This window comes from Rhinoraja longicauda, chromosome 1 (genome assembly GCF_053455715.1).
Source record: "Rhinoraja longicauda isolate Sanriku21f chromosome 1, sRhiLon1.1, whole genome shotgun sequence".
NCBI lineage: Eukaryota > Metazoa > Chordata > Chondrichthyes > Rajiformes > Arhynchobatidae > Rhinoraja > Rhinoraja longicauda.
Window position 1 is genome coordinate 39,267,277 of NC_135953.1, and position 17,881 is coordinate 39,285,157.

A 17,881-nucleotide genomic window follows, 5' to 3' on the forward strand; every position below is an offset into this window, starting at 1 on the left:
TGAGTAGAGTGCACATTTGGTCAGCAACTGAGCTGAATTTAGTTCAGAACTTCACCTGACATGTAACTATTACATTCTGCAAAATCTAGCTTTTCTACAAAGTTGATTTTTTTCCTTCCTTTCATTGTCACTTTAACAGAATTGAGATTAAAAATGTCAATGATATTCTACAAATTTATTTCTAATGATTTTGTTGAATGTTATAGTCAACAAAGGAAAGAACATGAAACAAAATAAGCCAGGAGGTAATGTATTTCTAAAACACTTGCATGTGATAATGTACCATTTGTGGTAGTACTTGGTATCAATCCATGATTGTGTGAGAGATGCTGAAGGAGTATCTGTAATCCAGCATGCTTGTATTCGAGGATCAGTTCGGGATCTCTGTATGCTAGTCGTTTTGTATCATTGCCATTTGAATGCAAAATCAAGATTCCTAATGGAAAATGTGAAGATTAGTTTTTGAAAATGTATGTTTCCTCGACTGATGTAGTAAGATGCAGAATAGCTGAACCCTATTGCCTGAGCTTGGTTTAAGTTTGATTTCTGCAATTGTGCCAATTAATCCATCTCGGACAGGATGAAGAAGGGTCTCAACCCGAAACGTCACTTATTCCTTTGCTCCAGAGATGCTGTCTGACCCGCTGTGTTACTCCAGCTTTTTGTGTCTGTCTTCGGTTTAAATCAACATCTGCAGTTGCTCCATATATGGTAATACAGATCCTTGCTACCTACAATTTGGCATTAGTGACAATAGATGCAGGAGTAGGCCATTCGGCCCTTCGAGACAGCACCACCATTCAATGTGATCATGGCTGATCATTCTCAGTCAGTACCCCGTTCCTGCCTTCTCCCCATACCCCCTGACTCCGCTATCATTAGTGTTTGCATAGTTACAGAAGGATCCCAGGAAATGTGAAAATCCTTCCAAATAAGGCAAGGGAAATTAAATGCCGAATACAGATAGCTATGTAATTTATTGCAAAAAACAAAGCGGCTAATTAGTATTTTAAGCAAACTATAATCCATTGTGCCGGAAACATGCTATTCATTTTTCACGGCCCTTTTAAGTTTAAATTCAAAAAATGGTTAAGTCATCTGAAGATAATTGTGGATAAAACGAAATATTCTTACAATCTTCATCTACTGTTTTTTAAATATATATATATTTTTCTTTTACTGCTTAAAACTCATTCTTTGTGCGAGGGTCTTTCTGATGTCTAAATGAGTGGCATATGCTAGTTGTGGTATTTATATGATTACATTTAAATATAAATTGTCATTGATCTGATCGGCCTCTCGCATTACTTTGCCATGACTGCATTTTACGAAGAACATCAGACCATTTGTTGGAATGTCACTGAGCTGAAATACTATTTCTCCTGCCAGTTGCTGTCGGACCTGCTCATAGTTCCTGCATTTTCTTATTTTATTTACCGTTAGTTCACTTTCTGCATATTGCCTTGCTTGCCTGACATATTTCCCGCATTTTATTTTTTGGTTTTGTTTGCCAAGTGCGGGCGATTTCCATACTCGTGTTTCAGCAGCATTAAATCCATAAACTATTCGCTATTGCAACACCCTATATTCAAGCCACATGATTTAAATTAACCAACCAGGAGTTGTCTTGTCAAGAGGACAAGCTGCGGGACTGCACGAGTGTCGGGAGAGGGGGAGGTTTGCAGCATGAACCGAGTGATTGCTCTGCAGTGGCCCAGGCTGCTGGCTCCCCATGGGATTCTAAGTCTGTCCACCACCTTGCTGGCAACGGGACTGGGCAGCTGTGCACAGGTAGGGAGCCCCCGGGCAAGGCCCATCGCTGTGTGATCCGGGACCGCGGTGACTGACAGATCCCTGAGCCAATCCCGAGCCGCAGAGACAATGGAACCGAAAGCATCGCAGGGTTGGTTGCAGGTCCTTGGAGTCTGGCTGCAGGAGGTGCAGCAGCTCCCGGCCCCTGAAAGGCAAACTGAGATAACCACTCAGTATTTGCACAGTAACCAACCAGGAACCAGGACTGCCCATGTAATGTAGGCACGAAGCGCCGCTGGTCAGCAAGCATCTCTGGAGAACTCCTGAAAGGAGGGTCCTCCGTATCTGCTGCCTGTCCCGCTGAGTTACCCCAGCACGTTGTGTCTTTCCCAAAGATACTAGAGGAGCAAGATGGACCACTCCGTTGAAACTGAAGTGCAGTACGCAAGGAGGCATTTTCGTAGGCAAAACCCACCGATCGCTATGCCTCTCGCAGTGTGATCAGTGTTGTGGGGGAACAGTATGTGTGATCATACCATTAAAATGCAGAAAATACCTCATCTATAAACTCACATTTTTTTGTTATTTTTATTTTTAAATGTTTCACCCCTGCTTAATTTCTCTGATTTTATTATTTCTTACTGTTTCTGCCCATTTCCCTCCCATCCTTCCTCCCCGCCCCCTCTTTTGTGCAGTTTCCCTTATATTGTTCAAACACACTGCACAAATTTAACGTATATATATATATATACTTATGAATGTGTGTGAGAGGTAAGATAGCGATAAATAGATCTCAAAGTTCCTTCTCATGGATCAGAAGAAACTTTGATTTAAAGCAACGCTCTATTTCTCTCTTCATCTTATTTTTTACATGATGTACATAAACCATAAAGGCGATTCGACCTTTATGGTTTATGTATATGCATATACACACACACATATATATATATATATGTACATGTGTGTGTGTATATATATATATGATATATATACACACACACACACACACACATATATATATATCTAGTTGCTTTCTTGTGATTTCCTCTAATTATTTGTTTAGCAACCTTTTTCTTTCAATCTCTCTCTCTCTCTCTCTCTCTATATATATATATATATATATAGAGAGAGAGAAATCCTAATATTGTGAATATTATGAACTATGAACACGTCAAGATATTTTTTCATTCTTTTCATTCTATATTAGTGTAATAAAATGTAATACCTACACTGATGCAGAAGTGCTAGATTTAGACATGAATAATGTACATTGCTACCATAGTTTAGTTTTGAATTTAACATATAATTGAGGGGTTCAGTGCAATATAGTGCTAACCCTCACTTTTGTAAAAAATGAATTACATGCATTAACACGATCCTACCCACTACCCTACAACCTGTAAAAATTTCATATTTAAATTCAACCGATAAGTTGGTCAAATAACAAGTACCTTCTTGTTTTTTTGTGATTTATGGATTTTTCAAATGTGAATGTCTCATAACGACACATTTGTGAGTTAGCAGTATATTGCACCAACCCCCTTCAATTTTAAATCATTCAAAAATGAACTTCATAAACGAGGATAACACATTTATTTCTGTCATTTGTGGTAAGATTTAGATCATTTTGTGTGAGATGTACAGGGTTGCACTGTTTTGCATATCAGCTAGCCATTGAAAAGATCAGGTCCTGATTTATACCAGCTGTTCACCTTCCCCCCTTGTCTGAAGAAGGGTCCCAACCTGAAACATCACCCATCCTTTTTCTCCAGAGATGCTACCTGACCCGGTAATTTACTCCACCACTGTGTCTATTTGAATTGGATTCATGCTTCTGTACCACATCAGGCAGCTTTGGTCATTTTAGTGGCTGTCAAGGGTTTTTAACTAATCATTTCACCAATTAAAATTTTCTTGGCTCCTCTCAGCTTCCATGACTTTTTAAAATAAAACAAAAAGAGATACAGCTCGTGGAGGTGAAATTAAAATTAACAGAGAAAGCAAAGAACAGTTCATTAAATATGATCAATTGGCCTGATACAGACAGAGTGGATCTCTAGTGCAAATATTCAATCAGTAACATCCAAAGTTTAAAGATCACGAAGCAGCAACTCTTCAAGAAATAGTTATAAATGTCAACTATTAACTTTTCCAAGAAGTTGAACAAAAATAATTATTTGCAAACATTTTATATATGCAGAAATCGCAGAGAGTTGTGAACACTGCCCAGTCTAGCACACAGAATCTGCTTACTAAAATGGCGCTGAAATTTACCCATGACCTACTACGGTTTTTAGAGTCGAGTGGTCTATCTTGAATTATATATATTTGTTTAACTGAAAGAATCAGCGTGGATTAGTCAATACACTTATAAATGGAATTAGTTATGATAGAGAGAGAGCAGAGTATTGAAATCAAATTATAGAATGAAGTATAGAAACAGGCCATTCGCCCAACATGTCCACCACGCTGAGCAGTGGGAACCCTTAAATTCCATTGCCCAGCACTTATACCAAGGTGATCCAAGTGCATGATTTGATGGTGAATACTTTGACCTAACAGACACTAGTTTGATTTCCTTACTCTACTTTGCAGCTGAACAAGTTGAGTAAGGCCACAGCATTTTTCCGTATCTCCACATTCAGAGTACGGTGTGCAATTTTGGTTGACTGCTCTAGGATGGAAAATGTGCAGAGAGGATTCACGGAAATGTTACAGGACCGGAGGATTTGAGTTATGAAGAAAGGCTGGATAGGTTGAGATGCTTTCCCTAAGAATACAGGAGTCTGGGGTTACCTCACAGAGGGGCATAAATAAGGTGGATGGTCACAATCTTTTCCCAAGGTAGATGAGTCTAAAATTGGAAGAACATAGATTTAAGGTGAAAGGGAAAAGATTAAAAGGCGACTTGCAGAGTATGCAGAATGAGCTGGTATAGGTATTTGTTACATGTACTGAGATACAGTGAAAAATTTTGTTTGTATGCTATCCCGTCAAATCATACCCTACATGAGTACAATCAACCAATACTCAATCACAACAAGAGCTGTAGAGGCAGGTACAACAAAACAATAATATTTAACGACGGGTACATGGATAGGAGAAGTTTAGAAGGATATCGGCCAAACGCGGACAGATGGGACTAGTTCAGGTGGACATCTTGTTTGGCATGGATGAGTTGTACCAAAGACCCTGTTTTCATGCTGTATAACTCTATGACTATTAGATGTTACTACTAATAATATCCAAACACTCCTTTACTTCATTTTGTTTTACTACTATGTAAATTCTCTCGTGAACGGGGTGAGTTTAAAGAGAGAGGAATACACAAGTACTCTGGACCTCAGCTCCAGCTGCCAACTTATGCATGTTCCTAACCCCTGGTGTTCCAGAACCCAACTCTAGCTCCTGCTGCACCCCCGGCCTGATTTGCACTCCAGATCCCAGGAATGAAGGGGATCATTTAATCCATGTCCAGGTACTGACCTCAATACCATCAAATGGATCTATGCGAGGTGCTGGCCCAAAAAAGACTGCCAATGCCATCAAAGACCCACATCATCGTGGCCATCATCTCATTTCACACCTACCATTGGGAAGAAGGTACAGGAATCTGAAAAAACAAGACCATAAGGTTCAAGAATTGCTCCTTCCCAACATCCAACAGGCTCTTGAACACTACACAAAAATAACCTAATTATAAACTTCCATGGACTCTTTAGTTGCACAAAGCACTTTGGGTTTTGTTTTGCACTGGTATTGTGGTGATTGAATTGTCTAATTATTTTATCTGCATGTGCTGCGTTTATAGGAACTGTAAGCTGCTGCAATTACAAATTTAATTGTTTCACTGCCGGTAGGACGATTAAACGCTCTTGACGATTGATTGCCTGTACTTTTCAGTAAAACTTGAATTGGGGTTGAGTGCAAGTGAATGGGGGCCAGAATGGCTGCTTAAATGCCATTGTCATATCTGCCTGCATCACAACCCCTGGCAGCCATTCAAGGCACCCATCATACTCTGTATGAAAATACTTGCCCCCCAGACCTCCTTTTAAACTTTGTCCCTCTCCCCTTAATGCTATGCCCTCCAGCATTTGACAATTCCACTCTGGGAAAAAGGTTCTGACCAGTCTACCCTATCTATACATCTCATAATTTTAGACACTTTTATCAGGTCTCCTCTTGGTCTCCGGCACCAGAAAATCCAAGAAGGGTCTCGACCCAAAACATCACCCATTCCTTCTCTCCAGAGATGCTGGCTGTCCCGCTGAGTTACTCCAGCATTTTGTGTCAGCCTCTTCTTATAGCAAATACCCTCTAATCCAAGCAGCATTCTGATAAACCTCTTTTGCAACTTCTCCAGAACTGCACACAATACTCCAAATGTGGCCTAACCAAAGTCCTATAAAGAAGGGTCTTGATCCGAAACGTCACCTAATCCTTTTCTCCAGAGATGCTGTCTGACCAGTTGAGTTATTCCAATTTTTTGTGTCTGTTCGGTTTAAACCTGTATCTTCAGTTCCTTTCCTACACTACGCAACATATTAACCTTTTTTTTCTTTCATACATTAAGAAAGCCTACTGTTCATCACAAGTAAAAGATAACGAAGTGCTCAAAGCAAAGTTAGCTGATGATGCAAGAAAGAAATATGGAAATCAACCACCTACGCTATTCTCAAAAATTATTGATAAATCAGTTCCTGCGGACATCATTTATGAAGACGACCAGGTATAGTTACGGCACTGAATTCCATTTTACCGGTCCGATTTGAGTGCTCCAAATGAATTTACTTATCTGAATGATTAAAGGAAGTAACTTGCATCCATTTATTTTGTATTATAAATTCATGCTAATGTCCGATTAAGACGTATAATGTGTCACACACGGTCTGAATGCTTTCCCAAGCTAAATGTGAACATTTGCTCTGAAAAGGGATATGGGTATGGCAAACTAGTAGACATTAAGTTGTGATGGAGTATAATGTGTAAACATTTGTGGTTTCTGAACTTGACAGGAAATATAGAAAAACAGAGTATTTTTAAATGGTGATAAACTAGTAGATGTTGATTTTCAGAGGAGCTTGATGTGTTAATCTACGAGAGAGAATTAGTAAATTAAACAAACAAAATGAACAATTCAGCCAGCAAATGGTATGTTGGCGTTTATAGCTGAGCTTTGGTGGGGATGGGTATCATTCGGCATGGTCTTTTGGTCTTCTTACCAAAAGTAATATATCCTGCCCTTGCGTTAGTGTAGCATCAAGTCAGTGGATTATTGGAATAAGTAGGTGATACAAGAAACTACAGATGCTGGTTTGCAAAAAACGATACAAAGTGCTGGAGTAACTCATCGGATCAGGCAGCATCTCTGGAAAACATGGATAGGTGATGTTTTTTGGATGGGACCCTTCTTCAGACTGATTGTGGCAAGGGGAGGGGAGGGAGAAAAAGCTGGAAGAGAGGTGGGCAGGACAAAGTGGAGTGATAGGTTGATACTGATGAGAGTGGGGGGGGGGGGGGGGGTGATAGGCAGATGGTTGGACAAAGGCCAGAGACGATAAAACAATAGTGTGCGATAAGGATAGAAGAGGTGAAAATTGTGAAGCCTGAGGAAGGAATATAGGTGGAAGGGGAGGGGGAAGAGAGTCTAGACGATGCATAGGGAAGAGAGGCGGAAGGAAGGAAAAAAGTAAATCAATAAGGAGGGTTGTTTATTGGTTAGTTACCTAAAATTGGAGTGTTCAATGTTCATTCTGCTAGATGGCGAGGTATTCAAGCGGAATATGAGAAGCTACCCGAACTGGAATAAGTATTTTGTCATCTACGGAGAAATTGATGAAGAATTTCAGAGTTTTATGTATTGTTACTGAGACATACAAGACCCTTATAGGAATTGACAGAGTAGATGCTGAGAGAGTCGAGTGCAAAGGGACAGTGTCTCAGGATAAAGAATGGACCACTCAGAACTAAGATGAGGAGAAATGTCTATAAACAGAAAGCTGATAATCCCTGTAATTTGCTACCACAGGGGTGTGGGCATTCGGTTGTTGAATATATTCAAGGAAGGGATCATCAGATTTTGGAACATTGAGAGAATGGGAGGGTATGGAGATTGGGTGGGAAAATAGATGCATGTCACAGGATCTGCCATGATCTTTGTAAAAAGAGGAGCAGACTCAAGGAATCATATAAACCACTCCTTCTGATTCTTGGAGAGAGCAATTTCACTGTTAGTGCAATAAAGATACTTCACCCTTGTTTGCCAGTGATTTGTTTTATTGTATGGAAAATCTCTTTCTAAATTACTATTGCAATTTTATAATGCAAATTTACCTGAGTATCATAAACGGAGGAGGCGAATTTCAAGTTGACGACATGGTTTAAAAATGTCCATTTATTATATCATTTATTGATTTCTAGTTCTGTATATTTACTGTATCTTCTTCTGTGTAGTGCCTATCTTTTAGAGATGTAAATCCTCAGGGTCCAGTTCACTTCCTTGTGATACCCAAAGTCCCAATACCACGTATTAGTGCCGCAACAGATGATGACGAAGAGGTAAGCGAGGATGGCTGTTATTTATAGAATATAATGCTGCTGTTGGTGAGCAGTAAATGGTAATGTTACAGTCCATTTTGTTCAGAATGGTTTGACACCACCCCCCCCCCATTCTTTGCTCCATTAGCTGTTAAAAAAACATTGATATATCGGCAGGATAAGGCCTTTCAGACACTTAAACCTCTTATCATTCGGTAAGATTATGACAAACCTTTTTACCTTAGCATCACTTTCCTGCACTAATTCCATATCACTCGATTCCAATATCTAAACGTCTTTTGATCTTTTCTACAAACTTAGCAACTGAACCCCTGTGGCCCTCTTGCGTAGAGAATTCCAAAGGTTCACCATCCTCAGGATGATGAAATTTCCATCCCTATCCTCTTAATTTGAGATCATTAACTCTGTTTCTGGACATCCCTGGGAAATCATCCATAGAAACCCGACCAGCCATGTGAAGTTGAGTGGCCTTGCCGAGGGAGACTTTTTTCCAGCTTCCAAGTGCTGTCCAGTTGTCACTGTTTGCGGACAAACACCAAGAGGCTAAAGATAAAGTTAGAATTGTGCTCACCTGCGAAGGCTGAATAGACTGACAATAAGATCCATGAACTACCACTTAGGCAGAGTAAAGGAGGGTTACATGTTCCCACATGTCATCCTTTACTGGATGAATGGAGATTTGATTGCTCTTTAGAACGGTGCAAATCCGTTTTCAGCTAAATTTGTAGTAACCGCACAGTTCCAAAATTTGATCTTGTTCACTTCATTGTTAGCAAATCTTGATAGTGGAAAGCAATGCACAGCCACAGCAATAGTGTGGCTTTGCACAAACGACCGAAGATTAATTTCTACCCCTAGAATTTTAACACTAGAATCCTAAAGATGTTGCACCTTCTTCATAAATCATCCCCATTTGTACTAGAGTTACAGGAGTGTGATTCTGCAAAAGCTTCACTTTTGAAATGGTCATTGCTTTTAAATTTGAAACATAACCTGGCACATATCTCTATCTCATACCTCCTCCAGCTCCATAGTTCTCGGAGATCTCAGTACCTTTCCATTTGTAGCCTCTTGAGCTTTACTCATATTTTTTTAATATTCAGCTGCCTAGGCTTTGAGCTCTGAAGTGCAATCACCAAACAATGCCATCTTGAAGATACTTCTTACAACCTACTCCTTTAACCTTTTCACTGCCGCTTTTTTTCCCCACTATTGGCCATGAGCTGAGTATACTTGGGGGTGGCACTGAACAGGTTAACAAGGTTTTGGTTTTGGTTACCTGTTTTCTTATTTTCCTATGTGATTTGGCCTCATATTTTGAGGCCAAACCACATAAGAAAATAAGAAAACAGAAAATAAGAAAACATCCATATTTGTTGGAAAATTTAAATACAATATATCAATTGCAAATTGTTGTAATAAATATATTGATGGCAAACTGTGTGGATGTCAGATTTAAGGAGCATTGAAAAGGTACAAACTACAGGGGTGAAACAAGCATTTATTTGAAAGCTATCTTATATTTGCATTGTTAAAATCTCAATGCATTAGATAAATCAAACATGAACATTTTAATGGTGATAAAACTTTGTTTTTTGATTGTGCAAACAGCTGCTGGGTCATTTACTGATAGTGGCTAAAAACCTTGCAAAGAAAGAGAAGCTGACAGATGGCTACAGAATGGGTAAGTCGGCTAAAGTTTTACGAGTAAATAGAAATGTTATTAACACATCTTCTCATTCAAAGAATGAAGGAGATAACGTTTTCCCAAAATTTTATGTTTTAAGTTTAAAGACCATCATTTTATCCTTGGGCCAGAGCTAGGGATAGACGCACCACCTAGAATGTGCCTTCCTGCAACATTTCACTGCTTAGAAACAAATTCTAGGCTGCCTGTGGGAGGCAGCAGCGCCCCTTGACTACACTGGCATTCGCTTCAGAGGAGTGGTGTGGTGTGCACATATTGGCAGCTTTGCTAAAAAAAGTTAATGTTTCGATAATACACATAACACTTGTTTTCTCATGTTTAACTGAATAACTTTCCATAAATGTTTCACTTGCATTCTTGAACCTTGCACTTTGTACAGTTATCTATGCTAGTTGACTATTTTTAGACAGTATGAGGTACTGAAAAATAACCCCAGCCTTCTCCAAGCTTCTATAATTCTGTGTGGCTTCCAGCACAGAAATTTACCTCCCTTTTCCGTCAATGGAACCACAAGACATAGGGACAGAATTGGGCCATTTGGCCCATCGAGTCTGCTCCTCCTCCCGATCATGGCTGATCTATTTTTCCTTCTCAAACCTATTCTCTTGCCTTCTTCCCATAACCCATAAACAAACTTAGAAACATAGAAAATAGGTGCAGGACGTGGCCATTTAGCCCGTCGAGCCAGAACCGCCATTCATTGTGTTCATGACTGATCATCCACAATCAGTAACCCGTGCCTGCCTTCTCCCCATATCTCTTGATTCCGCTAGCCCCTAGAACTCTATCAAACTTCCTCAAATGTATGGAGATACCAGACACTGCAGATGCTGAAATCTTGAGCAAAACACAAAGTGCTGGAGAAACTCAGCGGGTCAGACTGGAGAAGGGTTCCAACCCGAAACGTCACCTATCCATTCCTGCAACAGATGTAGCCTGACCCACTGAGTTACTCCAGCACTTTGTGTTTTATCTCATGCAATGCAGACTGATTGTATTTTATGAAGCCAGTGTGCATATGAGGGAAATACATCAGGTTTCTTGGTATGATTTTTGTTGTGCTGCATGTCAATGAAAACAGTTGAGGCAATCTGTATGGCAGAGGTCGTGGAATTAGCTGGTTCTGCAAATGCGGTTCTTAGAGTCCAGATGTATGATGAGCCTTGGGGCATTGTTGATCCATGGCAGTGGTTAAGGAGATGATGAAGCGTTTCCCTGAGAAAACCTCAGAGGACCTTAGACTACCAGGCTTTTCTATGGCACAAAATAAGTGAAACTCAAATTGCAAACAGCTATTAATCGGCAGTTAAACAATTGATAACAGCAATAAAGAAATTTAATAAGCAAACTTTCTGATCCAGTATTTTTTCTTCTCTCAGAGCCATTCATTAATTGCAGTAAGGGATCTCCAGTAATGGGTAACACAGTGGCACAAGTTCAAGCCTGACCACTAGTGCTGTCTGTGTGGAGTTTGCATGCTCTTCCTGCAATTTAGTTTAGTTTAGAGAGCTGGCATGGAAACAAGCCCTTCGGTCCACCTTGTCTAAGCTGACCATTGATCACCCATTCATACATCTTATTGCACTTTCAAATCCATTCCCTGTAGATTAGGGACAAATTTACAGAAGCCAATTAACCTACAAACCTGTATGTCTTTGGAAAGTGGGAGGAAACTGAAGGAAACCCACGCGGTCACACAGAGAGCGTGCAAACAGACAGCACCTGAGATCAGGATCGAACCGCGTCTCTGGTACTGTGAGACAGCAGCTCTACCAGTTGTGCCACTGTGCTGTGCACTAAGCCATTTGCTGTGAGTAACAGTGTAGGTTTCCTTCCACATTCCAAAGATGTGGTAGTTGGCAGGTTAATTGGCCACTGTACATTGCCTCTAGTATGTAGGTGAGTGTGAGAATAGAATTAGTGTAGGATTAGTTTAAAATGGGCGCTGACGATCCATGTGGACTTGGTTTGTTAGAACGCCTGGTTCTGTGCTGCATAACTCAATGGCTCAAACAAAGATAGGATTCAGTTCAACTGTAGTATCTAGGTCTTTATGTGAAAAAGTTACCCCTCAGATTCCTATTAAATCTTATCCCCTTCACCTTAAATCTATGTCCTCTGGTCCTCGATATAGCATGTAGATGTGTGGATGAATGATGGGGACGGAGGAAGCAGGGAGGGTTGTAAACTGCAGTGTGTAGAACCTTCAGCAAATAAGGCTAAGGAAATAGAGAGAGAAAATTCTGAATTCCATTGTTCTCCATTTCTGGACAATGGCATTATCAGAGTTATCTAGGGTTTATCTTTACTTATTCATAAAACTATTAGTTGGTTTCTTAAATACATATTTTTCTTCTTTTAGTGATTAACGATGGGAAGAATGGAGCACAGTCTGTGTACCATCTACACATCCATGTTATTGGAGGTCGTCAGATGGGCTGGCCACCTGGTTAGAAGAGTGGATAAAACTGGCCCCCACTCATGTGATCTGAATTGGTCCTTGAATCGATTAAATATTTTTTTGGAAGAACTTCCTAAAGAAATAAATATCTGAGCAGATTAAAAAATACCTTTTTTTGAAACACTACAGAAATTGTGTCCACTTGATTATAAAAATGTAATTCCCTAGTTAAAATTACATCACTTCAGTGACATTGTAACAGGCAGTCTGTTGCAATCATACTTAAATAATCATAATTGTAATTTATTAGCTAAGTATGTTTTACAACATATGAGGAATTTGATTTGCCATACAGTCATACCAAAAAAGCAACAAGGCATTGCCACAACTACATAAAATTTGACATAAACATCCACCACAGTGGCTCCTCCACATTCCTCACTGTGATGGAAGGCAATAAAGTTTTATCTTCTTTCCTCCTTTTTCTCCCGCGGCCGGGGCTGTCAAACCATCCGCAGTCGGGGCAATCGAAGCTCCTGTGTCGGGGCAGTCGAAGCTCCTGCAGCTTGGAGCTCCCGAAGTCAGTCCCTAACTTGGGACCATGAACTCCACGATGTTAAGTCCGCAGACTCCCATGGTTGGAGATCCCAAATTCGGTCCCCAGTAAGAGGCCACCAGCTCCACGATGTTAGGCTGCAGTGCGGACGGAGGTGCGACACGGAAAAAGTTGGAGTTAGAGTTCAGTATCGTTATTCAACAAAGTGATAGAGTTGCTGCCTCATTGCACCAAAGACCCAGGTTCGACCCTGATCTCGGGTGCTGTCTGCATGCAGTTTGCACGTTCTCCATGTGACCTCAAGCGTTTCCTCTGGGTTCTCCAGTTTCCTCCCACAACCCAAATACATGTGGATTCATAGGCCATATGTGCAGGGAGTGAATGAGAAAGTGTAATAACATAGAACTGGTGTGAACGGGTAAGCAATGATCGGCGTGGACACAGTGGACTGAATGCTGAAACTTCTAGGCTTAAACTGTAGATTTAAGAAGTAGTGTCAAGCCGATAAAGAAACATCCGGAAAGTTGGAGATTTCAAAACAGGGCGACAATTAGAACCATCACCATCATCCTGTAATATTCCAATGCTGACTATACTCAACTCATGTGACCCAGGCAAAAATAATCAGAATTATCATTGACTGCTATAATTGAACTAATGTCAAAACCTAGTACATCCTTGCTGGAGTAAGCAATAAACAGGATGCTGGACAACCTCTATGTGGTCACATTCCCGCAGAAAGTCACACAGGATTTCCTTCATGATGAGATAGTTTCGTTAGCATTATTGCTACAAAATGGACAGTTTTATAATTTTGGGGACACATCATGGAAACAGGCCCTTCAGCCCAACGAGTCCACGCCGACCATCATTCACATTAATTTTATATTATCCCACTTTCTCATCGACTCCCTCCACACTAGGGACAATTTACAAAGGGCCAATTAATGCCAGTACAAACTCGCACGTCTTTGGAATGCAGGAGGAAACCGGAGCACCTGGAGGAAACCCACGCGGTCACAGGGAGAACATGAAAACTCCACAGGGTCTGGCAGAATCTGAATGAGGGGCAAGGGCAGAGTAAGAACCGGTCCAGCTGGAGTGTCCTAGACCACCTCGGTACCGAAAGCCCACAGCCAAATACTGATGTGGTGAAATGGGGCCTTGTTAGAATACCTAACGCCTATGAGTGTGGCAAGAGATCGGCCGTACAACTCTACCAACTACTTGAAGATGAGTCGTTTGGGATCTGGCAGTGAACTCGTGAGCTCCACCTTGTGTCCATCTACGGAAAGTTTGACGAGTTTGCTGGATGAACACTGAAAACTAGATTTTTTTTCCAAATTATTTTACTTTGGACCCAATATCCCAAAACTATATCCAAGTGTTAACAATGTCTTTGCTAAAGCTACAATAAAATTTCCAAGTTGGGACATGGTTATTGACTATTTTGGATTTGTTGTTGTGTTTTGTATCTGAAACCCCCATTTGTAAATCTCAGGTAAGTCACAAGCCCACACGTCTTTGATAATCAACATGAGGAGTGCATTCCAAACCTTCTCAGACCAACTGAACACAACAAAATGAGTTAAATATAAAGATAATTAGCCCAAACAACACTCAGTATTTCATTCTCAATGTTTCATCAAATGTCAGTAATAGGTTTGGTTTCCAGGTGAAATGATACCACCAATTTGCATTTGCATTAAATGAAAACTGAAAATGCTAAAAATACTCAGCAGGTCAAGCTACATTTTCACAATTGTGCAGTGGTAGATTTGTTGCCTTACAACATGTAGGAAGGAACTGCAGATGCGGGTTTACATTGAAGGTTGACACAAAATTATGCAGTAACTCAGCGGGACATGCAGCATCTCTGGATAGAAGGAATGGGTGATTTTTCGGGCCTGAAGAAAGGTCTCGACCTGTAACGTCACCCATTCCTTCTATCCAGAGATGCTGCCTGTTCCGCTGCGTTACTCCAGCATTTTGGGTCTATCTGCTGCCTTACAACGCCAGAGACATGGTTTTGATCCTGTCTACAGGTGCTGTCGTTTTCCATGACTGCGTGGGTTTTCTCTGGGGACTCTGGTATTCTCCCACACTCCAAAAGCGTAGGTTAATTGGCTTTGGTAAGTTATAAAATGGTCCCTAGTATGTAGGATAGTGCTAGTGTATGGGGGGATTACTGGTTGGCGGTCTAAGTGGGCCACAGGGCCTGTTTCTGTGCTGATCTCTAAGGTCTAAAGTCTAAGTCCACCTAATAAGAAAAACACCTTGCCTGTTCACCTATTACCTGCCACGCCTTGTCCTGCACCTCCTCTCTTCCAGTTTTTTTCACCTGCCTCTACAATCAGTCAGAAGAAGGGTATTGACTTGAATACAATGCCTATCCACGTTCACTAGGGATGTTGCCTGTCCCGCTGAGTTACTCCAGCACTTTGTGTCTTTTTATTAACAATAGGCCAATGTGTCTGACGTCAGTGGTGGGAAAGTTGTTGGAATGGGATTCTGAGGGACAAGACCTATCAGCATTGGTATAGGCACAGAATGATTAGGGATAGTCGGGATGGCCTTGTGCATGGGAATTCATGTCTCAGACATATCAATCAGTCTTATACAGATCTTTGCAAATACAAACAATTTTCTTTACAATGCAAGGATTAAATTTGCAATTATACAACATAGCAGCTAATGAATGAATGGCGAGATAATCTGACTTAGTTGTGGAATTAATATTGATCAGGACACTGGGGACGCTTCAGCCAATCTCCTTTGAAACAGCTTCATGAAAACTTTTGTATCATTGAGGCTTGGTCAGGTGCTCCGTTTATTATCTCACCTGAAAGACAGTGACCTTAAATTCTGCCAGGGTTGCTGTGGGCCATAGTAGTGGCAGTCCCACCATTTGAAAGTCCAGAAGTATCCAAGGCACAAGCATTTGGAGCTATTGAATCAGCTTCACACAAGAAAAGGCCTTTGCATATTGACCACATATGGAGCACACAGTTGATATTAAGGGAGTGCAGAGCATTCTGGGAAGAGGCCCAGGGAAAGGGTGAGACAATAGACAATAGGTGCAGGAGGAGGCCATTCGGCCCTTCGAGCCAGCACCGCCATTCAATGTGATCATGGCTGATCATTCTCAATCAGTACCCCGTTCCTGGCCTCTCCCCATACCCCCTGACTCCGCTATCCTTAAGAGCTCTATCCAGCTCTCTCTTGAATGCATTCAGAGAATTGGCCTCCACTGCCTTCTGAGGCAGAGAATTCCACAGATTCACAACTCTCTGACTGAAAAAGTTTTTTCTTCGTCTCAGTTCTAAATGGCCTACCCCTTATTCTTAAACTGTGGCCCCTTGTTCTGGACTCCCCCAACATTGGGAACATGTTTCCTGCCTCTAACGTGTCCAACCCCTTAATAAGCAGTGGCGGTAGAAAGTTATGGGCTGGAAGGGATGTCAGACCAAGGGGAGGCTGCTGAAAAGCCTAGTGATGTTGAGCCAGTGATTTATGGTGATTTATGACATGCAGTAAGTGATGGAGAGATGTACCAGTGGTAATCAGCTGTCAGGGATGGGGTAGTGGAGGTGGTAGGTGGGCAGGCATCTTATTTTGTGTGATTAAGGTTAGTGTGTTTGTGTATCTGTGGGGTTGGGGGTGCTCATTCATGCGATTGGTATGTGTCAGGGACTGATCGGTGCGGTGGCAGGCAGTAGATAGGACTGTTGGGTAAACTTTTGTAACTTTGTTGGCGCCAAAACATGGCGACACTTGTGTACTGCCTAGGTGACGCCTGCCACATGATTTTACTGGGTTGTATACAAAACAAAGCATTTCACTGTACCTAGGTACATGTGACAATAAAGTATCATTGAAAGTATCATTGAATCCTTGTCAGGGGAGGCAGACTAGGTCATCACTATCTATTGTGAGGAGGGCTAGGAGGCAGAGACGATGGATGTCTGTTGATTGGTGGGATGTGGCAGATCATGAGGTTTGAAGAATGAGGGGGGACCTCATTGAAACATACAGAATAGTGAAAGGCTTGGATGTGGAGAGGATCATTCCATTAGTGGGAGAGTCTAGGACTAGAGGTCATAGCCTCAGAATTAAAGGACTTTTTTAGGAAGGCGATGAGGAGGAATTTCTTTAGTCAGAGGGTGGTGAGTCTGTGGAATTCTTTGCCACAGAAGTCTGTGGATATTTTTAAGGCAGAAATTCACAAAATGCTGGAGTAACTCAGTAGGTCAGGCAGCATCTCAGGAGAGAAGGAATGGGTGACGTTTCGGGTCGAGACCCTTCTTCAGACTCTTAAGGCAGAGATTGATTCTTTATTAGTACAGGTGTCAGAGGTTATGAGGATAAGGCAGGAGAATGGGGTTAGGAGGAAGAGATAGGTCAGCCATGATTGAATGGCAGAGTAGATGATGGGCCGAATGGCCTAATTCTACTCCTACTTCCTTATTACCTTATGATGTTTGAGGGGATTTTGGTGGGGATCCCGAGTATAAGGATTGGTATCATGATGGGGGGCTGAGTTTAGGAGGGCATTGTTGTTGATCAGAGACTCCAAAGGAGAGCAGGTAAGCAAATAAAGCCAGCAGCATGGCGAAAACCTGGCACGGTTTGTCTGATGAGAAATGTACTTGGGACTTGCATTCTCCTACAATGACCTAAATGAGTGTTTCAAATGAAACAACACCGTAGTGAAGGCCTCCAATGCGAAAACTGCTCATCTGTGCAAGTGCAACTCGTCAGAGGATGTACCTGGTTAGATTTCTGGAGAAGTTCAACTTTTTCAAACAGAGGGTGGTGGATATATATGCCTTCTACTGGATCTTTTTGATTTTCTCCTCGTCCGACCGCCTTTATGTCCTGGGAGTGCCTCCTGCAGCCGATC

At 41.4% G+C, this 17,881-nt stretch overlaps 1 protein-coding gene across 1 annotated transcript; it reads left to right on the forward strand.

Annotated features, from left to right (window-relative positions):
* The first annotated feature begins 1,623 nt into the window (after positions 1 to 1,623).
* Positions 1,624 to 14,415, forward strand: LOC144599148 (putative HIT-like protein Synpcc7942_1390). The gene is made up of 5 exons (XM_078409885.1): positions 1,624 to 1,791; positions 6,329 to 6,484; positions 8,209 to 8,313; positions 9,925 to 9,997; positions 12,384 to 14,415. Exons 1-5 carry the CDS (start codon positions 1,687 to 1,689, stop codon positions 12,473 to 12,475), a joined length of 531 nt encoding a protein of 176 aa, XP_078266011.1. The 5' UTR covers positions 1,624 to 1,686; the 3' UTR covers positions 12,476 to 14,415.
* The last annotated feature ends 3,466 nt before the right edge of the window (positions 14,416 to 17,881 follow it).